This window comes from Tinamus guttatus, unplaced genomic scaffold, assembly GCF_059628265.1.
Source record: "Tinamus guttatus ecotype Peru unplaced genomic scaffold, ASM5962826v1 Tinamus_guttatus_pri_ptg000013l, whole genome shotgun sequence".
NCBI lineage: Eukaryota > Metazoa > Chordata > Aves > Tinamiformes > Tinamidae > Tinamus > Tinamus guttatus.
Genome location: NW_028288547.1, coordinates 658,050 through 672,440, shown reverse-complemented (window position 1 = coordinate 672,440; position 14,391 = coordinate 658,050). Strand labels below are relative to the sequence as shown.

Below are 14,391 nucleotides of genomic sequence, written 5' to 3'. Positions count from 1 at the left end.
GGGAGATAAATGTAGTTGACGGGAGAATGGCAGATCTACTGACTACTTAGGAAGGATTTAAGTAACATAAATTCACCTAATTCTGCTCTTGTCACATGTACAGAATACTTTCTCTCGGACTTCAGCAGAGCTAGGCCAAAGTTGGGTACATTGGAAAAATCCATCATATAGGTATGGGTTAGCACTTAGAAATATTCACCACAGTCTTTGCAGATGTCCAGCCATTGGGCAATGAAATAGTGAATACTCGGTGCAAAAATAAGGGTGGTAAAAATGAAAAATGGGAAAGAGATGAAAAAATACCTATTTGTTCTCAATTTAAAGTCACACTAATTCAATGGAGAAAAGAGCTGTGTGGGATGAAGTGACTTAAAAAAGAGTTGAAGTAACTGCTGCAGGACTAAGATAATCTTACTGGAGTGCATAACCTATCCTGCAGCAACTCTGTTTTTCTCTATTTACCTGCTTTGTGTGGGGAAGTAGCTTGGACTGTCAACAGTCCTGTTCATCTTTAAATAACCCAAGCTAATAACCAGGCAAGCAAATATACGATCCACACGCTTCCAGAAAAGTGGTCTGCATAGTGATGCTCAACACAAGGTTTTGTGTGATCTTACTCAGCAATTTCATTAAACTGAAATAATGAATTCCCTGCCTCATGTCACCCAATATCAACTTTCTCAACTGATTCGCAGGGAGACTGGTAAATGCCAGGGAAAATAATCCCATTCCATCTTTTCCAGATGAAAAGGAAGTTTCTGTACCAGGAAACCTCAGGGATGCTGGTATTCAAAGCAGAAGGGAAGCATTGAGGAAGACAAAAGGGACCTTCCTATCATTATCAGAGGATACTGAAAAAATTTGCCATCACTCTTTTCTCCAGAAAATACAAGTCACAAAATGACAAACTACTTTCTGCCCTTTAATTCTTTGTGAGCGTATTATGAGCTTTCATTACACAAGTTGGCTACCGGAATGCCCAACTATTCTCTCCCCGCTAATTGGGGGAGACATGTCCCAGCTGTACGATGTGCGTTTCGTGTGTTTTGCTATTGTTCTCTTGCTGCTCTGGGAGATGCAACGCTGGCCTGGCTACTCATAGACTGTTAGGACTGTCTGCTTAGTAAGAAACAGCTTCTTCAGTCCAGAAGTACATCTTTTCAATAGTATGCTGGTTTATTTTACTTAAATGGACTCGATTGTTCTTCTTTGTCCATTCTTCAACGAGACACACACGCACAGAGGAAACCCACAGCAATACCCTATCTGCACATACCCATTTAGAGACGGCCATGCATTAAGTCGTATTGTTTGAATTTGAGCTAGATCGTTTTGTAACTTCCCACAGCTGCTGTATACTTGTATACTGCCATTGCATAAGCTGAATACAAATGTCTCCAGAGTGCGCTCATAATTTAAACACTGGTCCACCCACTCGCCAGTCAGTGTCAACAAGACAATAGAGCGCAAGAACACAAACACACACACAGAAACATCAGTTCTCAACCATTTGCTTTTCTTGCAGCCCATCCCTTTCTTTTGTCTGTACAAGATTTATTTGGATTGGAACCTCTTGGGGGTGAGTACCTGGGCCAAGATTTTTAAAAAGTGATTAGCAAATTTGGGTTCTGATCCTCAGAGGGCGGCGCTCTAGGGAGTGCACAGCGCACAGCTAGCGTTGTCCAAATGAGTAGGAGTCCTGAGCGTGCTCTTATTTCAGTAAAGGGATTCTGCTACCTAGACTTGAAAAACCCACATTTTTCCCCTATAGATTTTCTGCATAGTAACTTTCGAGCACTCTAAGCCTCCAGGGGAACAGAAGGATGTGATGAGTAAGCACTCAGCCTTACATGGCAGGTGCATACTAATGACATGATAGTTCATTTTTCCGCGATTTCTCAACTGTTCTTTAGTATAGTTAGTCTCAGTTACCAACAGATGGAGTTACTTGCAAGCAAGCAAGAAAGCAAGGAAGACATTTAATATTAATTCAACTCACTGAGACAAAATTAAAAAAAATGTTTTGAAAACTACTGGTCTTTTTATTGCATGAAATGCTTAAGGTAAGGCAGAGAAAGCGATGTGAAAACTTCAGTAGAATCATACATCCCCAACCTGGAAATTGCATGGATTTCCTTGCTTCTGCAATGGGAATAGGGATGTCAACTCCTTGTGAACTTTGCCTGTTCTCCTTCCACACTTGCTCTGCAATTCTAGTATCTAGTAGAAGGGAAAAGACTGGACGGGGCATGGGAAAGAGTAAGTCTTTAGGTAAATTTTCAGATGCACTTATTGTATCAGCCCTTGGAGTCCCTCAAAAAAGTCTCAGGTGAGGCAAGAAGTCTCTGCAAAGGGATATTTCCTTCAAACCATCTACGGGCTTCTCCTTTCATTTTACAAGTAAGACACGCTTACTTCAGATCAAGGTCTGAAGCTGAACTTAAAAGTTATGACCAATGAAAGGTGTACCTGATACAGAGGTAGCTTTGCCAGGACATGAGAAGAATCATCAGTCCCTAAGAAGATTGTTTGTTGGGCCAGCAGCTTTTTAAGCTCCTTCCCAGATTTTGCTCAGCAATTTCATTCCCTTGGTCCCTGCTCCTCAGCACCCTGTTCTTTGATAAAAGAATAGGAAAAAAAAATGGAAAAAACACATATCCACTATGGGACAATCACCTTTAACAAACACCTTAACTTTGCACAGCTTAGGCCCATTGAGTCTGAAATCATGTAGTCTTTTGATTTTGCACCATCTTTTCAGTCGCTGGGTCTATAACTGAATTATTCAGAGCTATGTAGTTTAAAAAAACCAACGAGAAAAAAAACAGAAAGAAGTAGTCAAAAGGAAAAAACCTAATTTTTAGGCAGAGATGCACAGTAGGTCAAATAGCCTAAGGGAAATACTTAATTTAAGAGTCATGCTATTTCTACCAAGTTTCCTAACCAAAAGTATTTTCATCAGGAGCACTACTCTTGATCTGGTTACAGCTAATGATTTTCCCCATAGACTTAGCTCATAAAAACATAAATTGCTTTATGAATCATAGAATCAGAGAAGTTGGAGAAGAAAATGATGGCTGAGGTCATCTTGCCCTTCTCCTTGCCAGTGCAGTATTATTTCTTTTGGTAAAATAAATAAATAAATAAATAAATTTATTTTTTAAAAGCATTTATTTTAAGCTGGAGAAAATACTAAGTTCAAAGGAGATTTTAAAAATAAATAATGAAAGCAGTGGACGAACAGCCAGATTCCTAAGTACCTTGGCTCTCTCTGCAAACCATGACAATTTGATGAGAAGTATTGTCTGGACAGGCACAGCGAGAGATTCAATGGCAAAACAAGACAATGGTGTAACTAATGCACACAAGTAATTACCACAGTTGTAAATGCAAATCTGGTAGTCACATATGCAAATATGTTGCTAGACAAATAGCTGGCCATGCCAATAAGTGTGATCAAAGACAGAATGCAACATGGAAGAATCTGAAGTCTGGGACACTGGAGGGTCAGGCTCCCATACAGAAAGTGAGGGTGCACGCGCGTGGTGATGCACAACATGTCACTGTCACACACGGTGACATCTCCACACATCGCAGTGCGCCAGAAAGTCTGTGCTTTGGCTTTTGGAGCCTTCAGCTAGGGTATCTTTCTATTCTCCAAACATAACTTTAAATCTGGCTCTGTATTTTTATTTCATTTTTTTTCTCACCAAACACGCACAGTTACAGAACCTGCCTTTTTCATTACAAAACACGATTTTTGAATTTTTGTTACCCTGGCTGAGAAGCTGCACTTGACCTGATATTCTCTGAAGACAAAAGAAGATGTTTCTGTGATGTTTTAAGATGCCTCAAAAATGGCATCTGACCTTCCAGTATTTTCCACAGAGAATGTAGGCACTGTCTCGAGTTTAGACAGAGAACTGTTATAAATATAAAGTAAATGAATCAAGAATTGTAACTGGAGTTGGTTTGGGACTTAACCAAGGTTTTCTAGATATCTGTAAGAGACTGATACCTAATTCTGTTCCCATAACTGTCTTCCACAGATTTCTTTTAAATCAGGATATCTTAGAAAATACATCTCAATATATCTGTAATTCTTTTAGCTCAGGGGAGAGAGGCTCATGGATCACTAAACATGAAAGATTCCAAATATTGATTACTGAAACTAGAAACACTCCTTTAATCTAGCAGTTTTCATTCTGATTCCAATCTGTGTACAAGCAAGCAGGTATCCCTTTTAAATCCCCTCTGTATAGTTTTATAGAGGCTACAAATGTAACTGAGCTAATCAGAGCAATGCAAAACAGGATACACTCACCACGCATGAATATAGAAAAACAATGAATAGCCCAAACTAGCTAGAACTGTATCAGTTCTGAATTATTCAGAGCGAATCTCAGTCTAATTATTAGAAATTGGAGAGAGGACATTGGTTAGGAAAACTGAGCTGTGGTCAGGAGCATACTGAACACGAGTAACAGAGACTGGAGAATGACTGGGTACCGCTGCTTTTCCCTTCACAGCCTGTCTTCAAGCCAATTTGTATTTCAGTCAGATGATATAAAGTGGGCTGCAGATACCAGGCTGATGTAGCAGTTGCTGCAATCCAGAAAGCCTTGGTGAGAAATCAAAGCAAAGGCCTCTGCAGCCAACTCGCAATTGAAAGGAGCCTAACCCATTCTACGCTATGCCCCGAATGACTTAGCAGTAAACGGAGCTGTGCATTCCTGCTGGGGAGGAAGTCTGACCTCTTCTCATGACATGCATAGCATTTCCGTGTGTACCTAGCTTCTTTTGTATGTCTGATTTGCCTATGACAGAGTGAAATCGTATACGAGGAAGCTTTTACATATGTTTGAGTCAAGAAGATACATATGTTGCTTCGGTATGTATTATGTCTCTACTTCCTTTTAAAAATGTAGAATCTTATTAAATATTAACTATTATACCAACTGAAGAATTGATCTAAAATAGCAGGCATGCCTGCAGGATGATTTTGTTTCTACAATTCTAGTAGACTCATATTCAAAAAACTAACGCTTATCTGTTTTCTGCAAACCATGAATGTGTCTAGGTAACTGCACACACAAATCTGGAACTTGCACATACGAACATCTATTTTATGAAAGGAGCTGCCTGGTTCACTAAGGATATTTTTCCAGGACAATTTAACCACAGTGTCCAAATAAATAAATAAAAACTTAATACAAAGCCTCACCCTGACAGCAATATTTATTTTAAACTCTAGCCTCAAATCCAAAAAGTATAGGTCAGATTTTTCCATTAGATGCACACAGCATTATAGCACAACTCGGGCAAATGAAGTCTTAAGAATAAAACTGCATGTGAAAGATCTGAGTTTTCTAGGCTATTTTAGCTAAAGTTTCAGACCTTTTTGTTCAGACCATTACTCAGTTAAGTAACCCTGAGATGAAAGTCTCATCCTCTAGTGGGTGTTTGAATCTTACTGTTCTCCTCTCCCAGGACGATATCACTTAAGCAACAGCTATTGCTTCTGCCAAGCGTGCAGGAGGAGTGAAAGAAGCAACCACAAACCTCAATTTACATCAGGGCATTTTGATAAAAATATGAAAATCCTACATTCAGGCTAGTGACTGAGGTTAATTACTGCCCCCAGTAATAGGCAGAACACGTGTTGCAAAAGCATCTATGAGTTCTTATCAGTCCCACCCTCACTTTGCTTTTCCCCAAACAAAATAAACTTCCCTCTCAAACCTAGCAAAATAATTGCATGTGAGAAATGTGTAAATGTCCCCCTGGAGATACCAGATCATTCATATTCTCCTCATACTTAATTCATAGGAAAAAATACAGGAAAGGCTGCCTGTCCATGAAGATGGCTGTTCTGGTGTAATAAAGTACATCTGCTTGTTCACAGTATTATTCTCAGCACTTACTCGTTTCTGAAGTTATGTGATGGAATGAGGAACAATGAACTCTACCACGCAGCAGCCACTACCCTCTTTCAGACATTTATTTATTTTTGCAGGGTGGCTGAGCTTGAAAAGTTAGATCAATGACATATTGGTTTCCAATGCTTTAAAACCCTCTTAACATCTGAATGGCAAGACTAGCAAGAAATGATGCACTAGGTATAGGCTGCCCACCTTTTACCAGCATCCCTTCTGTCAGCTTTTGGGCATGATCCAAATTATCCCTGGGTAGATACTTGATAAATGCAATGCACTTCAAATTCTTTATCAGATGGACACCCATGTAAAATAAGGCTTCAGGAAGGCATATTTAAAACCATTAATAGCACAACCTTGGCTTAAGATACATTCCCTGCTCCACATGCACTGGTTATTGTTGTAATTCATGTGGCAAGGGATGAGCCCCTGTACTAAACCACAAATGTGGCCTTTTACAAGTGCTGCTGTTAGCTCACTTACTTCTGGGTTCACGAGGTCCATCCACTGTTATCTTGATGGCTCTGTGGTATGTGGCTACTTGGGGTGGATTGGTGAAGACCGTGATAGTCAGCGTGAAGCTTTTCCCTGCAACAGGAAAAAATGTTAGTGAACATGTGCTTAGAGAAAAGGTGTATCTGTCATTTCAAATAGCACCATAACACATCAAGTGACACTAAAATTCATTATCTGTCCATAGTAAAAGATAGATATGTGTACAGACAGCAGGGTGTGTAATCTTACAACTGCTGGATACATTCCCTCTACGGCAACTGCTCCAAGCATCTGAAAAAAAATTAATTTATATTTAAATGATCTATACTTTCTTTGTAAAATGAGGAGGTAACCCCTAACAGTTGTAGTTTATCTGATCTACATGACTACTGGTACATTATCTGTGCTTTCTAAAAGGTGTAAGTTGAGAGAGGCTTGGAAATTGCGGCTGACTCTTCCAAAGCTGCCACGGGAATCTGATGAACAGCGCTTGTTAAAATTAAAGAGGACTGGGTGCTGAGCTCCCTTAGGCAGACTGTAAAATCCCACGCTTTGTGGTTGAAGCCACCATTAGATCAGTTCCGTATTATGAACCAGAGCCCTTTAAAAATTATCTGCTACTGCTACGCCAAGAAACAAGCGAATGGAAAAAATAAAAATAGTAATAAAAAAACCCTACAGCTTGTCTACAAAGAATTAAAACATTTTATGAGGCCATAGCAGAGTATTATGCTTAGTTTGTCTATTATTCAGTATTAAAACTGTGAAGGCCTTTTCAGAATCACTATGTGCATGCCAGCTCTGAGGTCTGAGAAGCGCTCATCTTGATTGCTGTGTTTTTACCCTGCCATGACTGCAATATATTCTAATACTTCTACCTCTGTATTTGTTTTCAGCCAATGCCAGCACTTCAGGCATTTTCCTTAATAACAGGGGGTGTGTGTCTTTCTGTGTCTTTGATAAAACCCCATATATGTATTCATTATGGCTTCGGCCTGGACAACATGAAGACATTATCTGTCAGCTCGGTTAGTATAGTTATCTCCACATCATGGAGGACCCAGATAATGACAGGAATCCTCATTATCAGCAGGAGACATCAAGGGACATTATCCCAAGTTAGATAACCAGGAACTGCTGTAAGAAAATCGAGGTTCTCCTCCAGGCACGGGCTGTACCGGCTTTCCCATGTGGTTCTGCTTGCTGCATTTTACCACTTGGCTCTGACCCTTCCGAATGCTGAGTTTCTGCCATTCCAAGACTTCCCATTTTTGCAGTTTGCTTGGTTTATCTATGTAAATAACAATGCCTGCCTGTAGCAGCAATATTCCCCCACTCCCTATGCACATTCACTTGCAGTTCAATACTCCTCTTAATGCAGTTCCTACTTTGGTGCTAATGGTCTGCAGCAAGATCTCGTCAAGAACACACCCACAGCTGTTACTGGAAACTGTCCTCCTCACATCCCTGCGAATCAGGGAGGTATTCTCCCCACTTCACAGGCGAGGGACCGTGGGGAGATAAAGTGTCCTGACCAAGATCTCCCAGGACGCCTGCAGCCAGGGATGCTAACCACCTGGGCTGCTGCAACTCAATCCAACAAAGATTTTGAATCACAAGCCTCAGAAAACACGAGCTGGAACACAAGCCTCCCAAATCCTAGGCCAGAGTCCTCCCACTTCCATGCCCTAGCTGCAAATCAGACCTTGAGATCCGAATTACAACAAAACAAAGTCATTTTTGAGTCCTGTCTCAAGGCCTTTGACCCTCAACTGTTGGGCCCTATATCAAGCACAACTCGCCTTGGACAGCAAGGTACAAATTGTGTTCTTGACATTTTTTAAATATCAAATTACATGAAAGAGCTTTACAGGTCTGTCACTCTTTCCTCCAATAAAGCAGGTTTTTCTAAGAGGCATCAGAAGTAAAGCTCAATACAATTTATTCCAGAAATGTTAAAATCCATAGCATTAGGCTTAACAGGTATCAGAGTGGCCTTTTTTCCCCAAAACAGTTTCCCTATACTACTATATACAACACTTAGATTTCTAGGGCTGGAAGAAACTTTAGTCGCTTTACTAATCTACAGTATTTCTATCATGCTTCCAGTTTATTTCTGGGCAACTAATGATGCACTAGGTAAGACAATCTGGATTTTTTTCCCTAGAACACAGTCAATTCATTTCTTTAGAAGCCTTTTCTGAAATTCTCAGATTGGAAAAAAAAAAATGTGGTCACATTACCAGTCTGCATGACCAGAATAAAGAAGAGGAAAGTGAAGTTACTTTAAAGGTCTTTATAAGTGAATATATCTTAGAGCCTGTATGAGGTTGTGATATAAGCTGGCAAAAGCAGGAAGACACTTATACTTCTTGTTGACAGAAGACTATTCATTAACCACATACTGGTTAACCACAGGGCTATATAACCATAAACCTATGTGTCACTCATTGCTACTTACCAATAATTCTGTTTGTGTGTGTGTGGTTTTTTTTTTTTCTGGTTATTCTGTTTCATTTACATTTAGTTTTATTCAGTGCTTTTATCATTTTTATTCATAACTTATACATAACTCACCACCTATGTGTCTAGATCGGAGATACTATTAGCAAAATCTATTTTTTAGATATAACCATTTGGGGGTGGCAATATTAACTAAAAACATATCTCCTTGCTTTTATCTATTATGATAGAGCCAAGATAAACGATACATTTTTATTTTCAGCATACACTTGCATAAGGAGCTTACACACAAGCACATATAGACACACACACATGCACAGATACACAACATACGGCAGACCATAACGGCAGGAATAATAACAGATCAGTCACTGAAGGCCTTATTCATACTCCTACCATTGGAGGTTATGTTAGAGATCAGATTTTCTGATTTTTAAGTAACTGGACGTCCTAACCATCCCAGGAATGCCTACTCTATCATCTCTGCTCTGCTCAGAAGGGACTGGGCGCCTCCAAAACTGGGTCAGATTGCCTGAATGAATCTGTAAAGACGGTAAAGATGAATCAAAACCCCCCAGATGGCATTTGGAAACACTGGCCTAATTCAGATATCCCAATTAGATAAGAAGACAGTTTCATTATGGCCTTTAGTAGCTGGCAGTCATAGTAAGGCAACATATATACCCTTCAGTGGCTAACACGAAGATGTGGGCCCCTCTGGGTTAAGCAGCCACACAACCCTACAGAAAACCACAGGCAAATCAGCTCGGGTCTCCAGCGTGTGCCCCGTTGTGGTCAAACCCGCTGCTCCAGCATGGGCGTGGGAGGCTTCGCTGATGGTAGAGAGGGGGAAGCACGACGTCGATGTCGAGCTGTGCCCCCCGGAGTCTTTCAGTCACTTCAGAGACTAGTGCCTCCCCTGTAGCTACGACCCCGGCAGCGCCTAAGACACGCGGCGCCTCATAAGGCCATGGGTTGAACTCTGCGATGTGGGGCAGTGCTCTGCCCTCAGAGAACCCTTCCCGCAGACGGACAGCAAACGCTGCCGTACGCTTAGCGCAGAGTGCAGGGCTCACTGCTTCAATCAGGTCTTCCCTGCAACTAACACAAGAGAAAACGCTTGGTAATATTAATACTGCAAAAGTATTAAAGTCAATAGCCTTTGAGAAGAACTCATGGAAACAGTACTGACTTTTGAAATGATATCTAGAGATTCTGTTGATAGAGTTGTCAGAGATGGTGCTATTAACAATGCCCTCAAGAGTCATTACTTTTCTGACAGCCAAAGTCAAACCTTAAAATGGTTGTTCCCAGCTGACGGCTTTACAAGAGGGTTTGTAAGAGCCTCTGCTGCTTTGTAGAGTTGTCAGAACTTCAGAAAAACAAGACTAAAGCATAATATTGCTGGCCAGTGCATGCTCAGTAATACTGCTTCTGTTCCAACAAAAGTTAGGAATGACTCTGCAAAATCCAAGAATCGGAAGTACTTGTGCCCATGCTCTATCTATCTACCCTGGCAATACAGGAACATGATCTCTAAATTCAGTGGCATGCCACCCGACAGTGTCTGGAATAAACTGAGCAGTGAGCTCACATCTAACATGATGCAAGATCTTTTAAGTGGTCCCCCAGAATAACACTCACATTGTGCTCAAGGGCTCTAGAGGGAGCAATAGGCTTGTAAACTATGGCCCCTGGGAGCGATTGAGAGGAACCAAGGGGGAGAGAAAATGAATCCCAAGTGACAACACAGTCACATGAAGCTGCTGTGCGCTGCTTTAGTCATCCCTACACTGTGTCATGGCCAGATGGATCTGGGAGTGAGAAGGCATGCTTAAAATACGAGTGACTCCATGCAAATGTCAGAGCACAGAAAAACAAGAGACAGGGAAGACTCCCAGGCAGGACAGACGGCCTAGCTAGCCTACAACCGTGATTTGCATGCATGCGCATGCGCACGCTTTAAATACTGGCAGACACGAGTGGAAAATGAGGACAGCCAAATTTCAGAGAAGACAGGCCACATCTTGATCCTGTCACTTTTAATCCATGCTTTTTTCTGAGGCAAAAAGATCATCTTCAGCTACTGAAGCTTCATCTAAATGATGACAGAATAAAAATGGAGTTAAGGCTTCATAAGCTGGTCCGCATGGAGGGCAGGAAGAAGGGCAGGCCAACAGAAGATGTGGTTACACTTACTACTCTTACATTACTGGTCACAGATGTGTCATTAGGTTTTTTGTTGGTGTTTTTTTTTTATCATTACAAGTAAATTATTAGATAAAAAGGAAAAAGGGAAAGGAGCCAAGAATGCTTGTGCTGACAAGGACAAAACGTAGGGATGGAAAAAATACAATATGTAACACAAAAATACAATACAAATAATATTACAGACATTTCTATGGTATTAGTGAGAGTTTCAGGTCCTAGCAAAGAACGACTATTATACTACTTTTTTATCCACTTTCTACATTTCAGTAGTAATGTACTTACTTTTATTAAACCATGCTAAATGATCGATTTTATATATCTTTACAGTTTCTCACAACATACTCCTGGCTATCTGACAAAGTACAGATTTCTACTGCATTTTAATAATATATCTGACTATATCTCTAGGAAGGTTATAATGCGCTCACATTCATTCTCAAATGTCAGCTATTAACACAGAGGCCAAATGCCACCATCTTTATCATTTAAGCTGCGTAATGCTTTATTAGATGAATAATCCAAATGTAATCAATAGGATGTGTAGGGCCAACATTATTTGACCCTATGGGTGTTAGCTGTTGCTTGTCCTGTGAGTGAAGTATTTTTATAGTTCTTCCAACTGTATGTTCAATCTCAGAAACATTGCACAGGCTCAAATTATGTCCTCAGACAATCACTGTTTTCTACTGCCTTTGGTGATAGTTTCACATGGAAAGAATATTACTCTGCCTGCTATGTTTGGTCCAGTGGCTATTTCATCAGAAAAGAATTAGAGCTAAAGTTAACAACATTAAAAAAAAGATTCATCACTGGCTTACCATTAGTACCACAAATACCACTTAATTTAAATAAAATTTTAAAAAGCGCTGTTATTAACCTCATGCACTACCATGCCGTAAACTGTTTACGAACTCTGACTACCACAGAACAACAGGCCAAATAAATAAATGTGAACAAGGGGGATGTTAGCAAATTGGGATCGTTGCCCAAATAAATACAAAAAATGTGCGTGCAGATCGGCTGCAAAGACAATTGATATATCTGTACATTTATTTGGATTTCTGTGGGCATAAATGTGTATGTAAGATTTGAAATTCAGGAAATATACGTACCAATCTTCAGTTGGACCACATCAGGCTAGCATAAAGCTATACTTTTGAACATTTCTGTCAAGTCTCTTACTCCAGGAAGTACTTATATCTGTGTTTACATAGCATTTACCTACCCAGAATGAAAAAAATTGATCCCAGGAAATCAATAGGTGTTTTGTTCTTGATTTATATGGGGCCAAGCTTTCATGCAAATGCCCAAATTCATGCAAATGCAAATTGATCCTCCTGCAAACTTGGTCCCGACTCTGAAGTGCCTAATTTGCTGTGCAGCAGGTTCTGGAGGAGCTGGAAGCCAAGTCGCTCTGTTCAGCTGAACCAGCGTCCCTGCTTGACAGCTTACGGCTTCTCCCCTTCTGCTTCCTTTTTGGTTCCCTGCAGCACTACCCTGTGCTTAAAAAAAGACATGAACTTCCTTCTCTTCCTTTCCTCACCTGCTCAGCAAATGCTTCATTGAAAAGCAGCAGCAAAGTTACCTGCTTTTCCTGTTGAGGATCTGCAGAATTGCAATGCTAGAAGGTTGAGGGAAGGTTGCGTCTGGGGTGAAATCACTTTCAAGGCATTATTTTTGTGAAACATGCAACATTTAACCTAAGACAACACAGGAACTATATTAAGCAACCAAATTACATAAGTGAAATTAAATAACATTAATAGAGAGGCTGCCAATCTAAGCAGGTACTGAAATCTAAATTTAGCCTAAAATCATTATCAGGTTGATAAGAATTGGCCCTCACATTCTTCTGAAAATTGTCCTTGACAATCTTCTTATGCCATAGGTTAAAAGCAGAATCCTAGGCCCGCATGCTGTAGAAATGGAATATATTTACACAAAGAGATGCAGGGGCTGGTTCAGGGCAGCTGAGCGCAGATACAAGAGTGTTTGGGAACACGTCTGGCCCGGGCCTGGGTAGCTGTCCCCGCAGACAGACACAGTGGCGCAGAGAGACGTTTTCCGCGCGTCCCTTCGGCTCAGGGCGCCATGTGAGGGGACCCAGTGCTGCAGAGAGTCCAGGCAGGTCCCTGTGGAGCTCGGCTCTCCTTCTGCCCTGCGATGCTGCTACAAACCACTGGACTCCTTTGGTCAGAAGTGGGCCGTGTTCCTCCCCACATCAGGACAAATGGAGGCACACGGTAAAACACAAACGTTTCACCATCAATGCAAGCGTCATGCCGGCAGCTGAATGCTGCTTTTCAGCCATTAGGAACATCTTCACTATTTGGTCGGCGGCCCTCAGAAGTGTGATCCCTCATTACAGACCTAAGAATTGTCCATAGTCTCAAGTGTTGTGAGAGCGCCAAGCTCAGCTCACTAAAACGGTCATAGTTTTTCTCTTTTTTTTTTTTTTTTGGTTAGTTGTTTACATTTTAATTTGATGGTGTTTTGTGTGCAGCCAGTTTCACTTCTGTGCTGGCGATGGGTTTCACTTCCCACTCTCTTGTGCTGTTATGATGATACCATCCACTGCCTTCCCCACTGATGCAGAGGCCTCTGTGCTAATCCCTTCTCTGGCAACCTGAAAATACATATAATAGTGCAGTGCTGCTGCTGGTCCACACATTGCTTGCAAGCAACCTGATGGTCCTTTTCTCCTCAAGAAATTGGAATTTGAAATGTACTGACTCCAAATGCTGAAGTTTAAAGTGTTACGTATGTTGCATTGGGTTCAGTCTGTTTCCTTCAGGTTCCTTCTCTCAGGTTAATAGCCTAATGTTATTTTTCCCTCATGCAAATCCTGAGAAACAAATCAGTAGAGATGCTACCTAAGTGTGATTTTTTTCAGTATGGAGACAAAACGGTGGCAGTTCCGGAGCAGGAGGTTTTTAGGTGCGGATGCTGTTCACTGGAAATAAGCTACAGCCAAGAGAAAGGTAGGAGGACATCTCTGAGCTTATGGGAAAGGAAATAAATAAGCAAACTGAGAAGAAAAGGCATAGGGTCAGGGACCAGGAAGGAGGTCTTGGAGGACAAGGTGACCTACAATAGTTATTTTAGGGTGACACACACTAGACACTTTTGTATACCAATGTCAGCAATCCTCAAACACACAAAACCACCTGGAATCCCCCTAAATTTTTGTGTTGTCTAATTTCGTAAGGCAGACTATTTCAAGTAGTGGTAGGAACTTGGCTGGCATAATCATTATTTATACATCCTTAGGTTTAACTACGATGTA

At 40.9% G+C, this 14,391-nt stretch overlaps 1 protein-coding gene across 4 annotated transcripts in view; it reads right to left on the bottom strand.

Annotated features, from left to right (window-relative positions):
- RUNX1 (RUNX family transcription factor 1) overlaps positions 1-14,391 on the bottom strand; it is a 162,288-nt gene that overhangs the window by 41,964 nt on the left and 105,933 nt on the right. For all 4 annotated transcript variants that reach the window (XM_088523369.1, XM_088523384.1, XM_088523378.1 and 1 more), the window contains one exon: positions 6,420-6,524. In XM_088523369.1, coding sequence (XP_088379495.1) covers positions 6,420-6,524 — 105 coding nt within the window. The remainder of the gene's footprint in view (positions 1-6,419; positions 6,525-14,391) is intronic.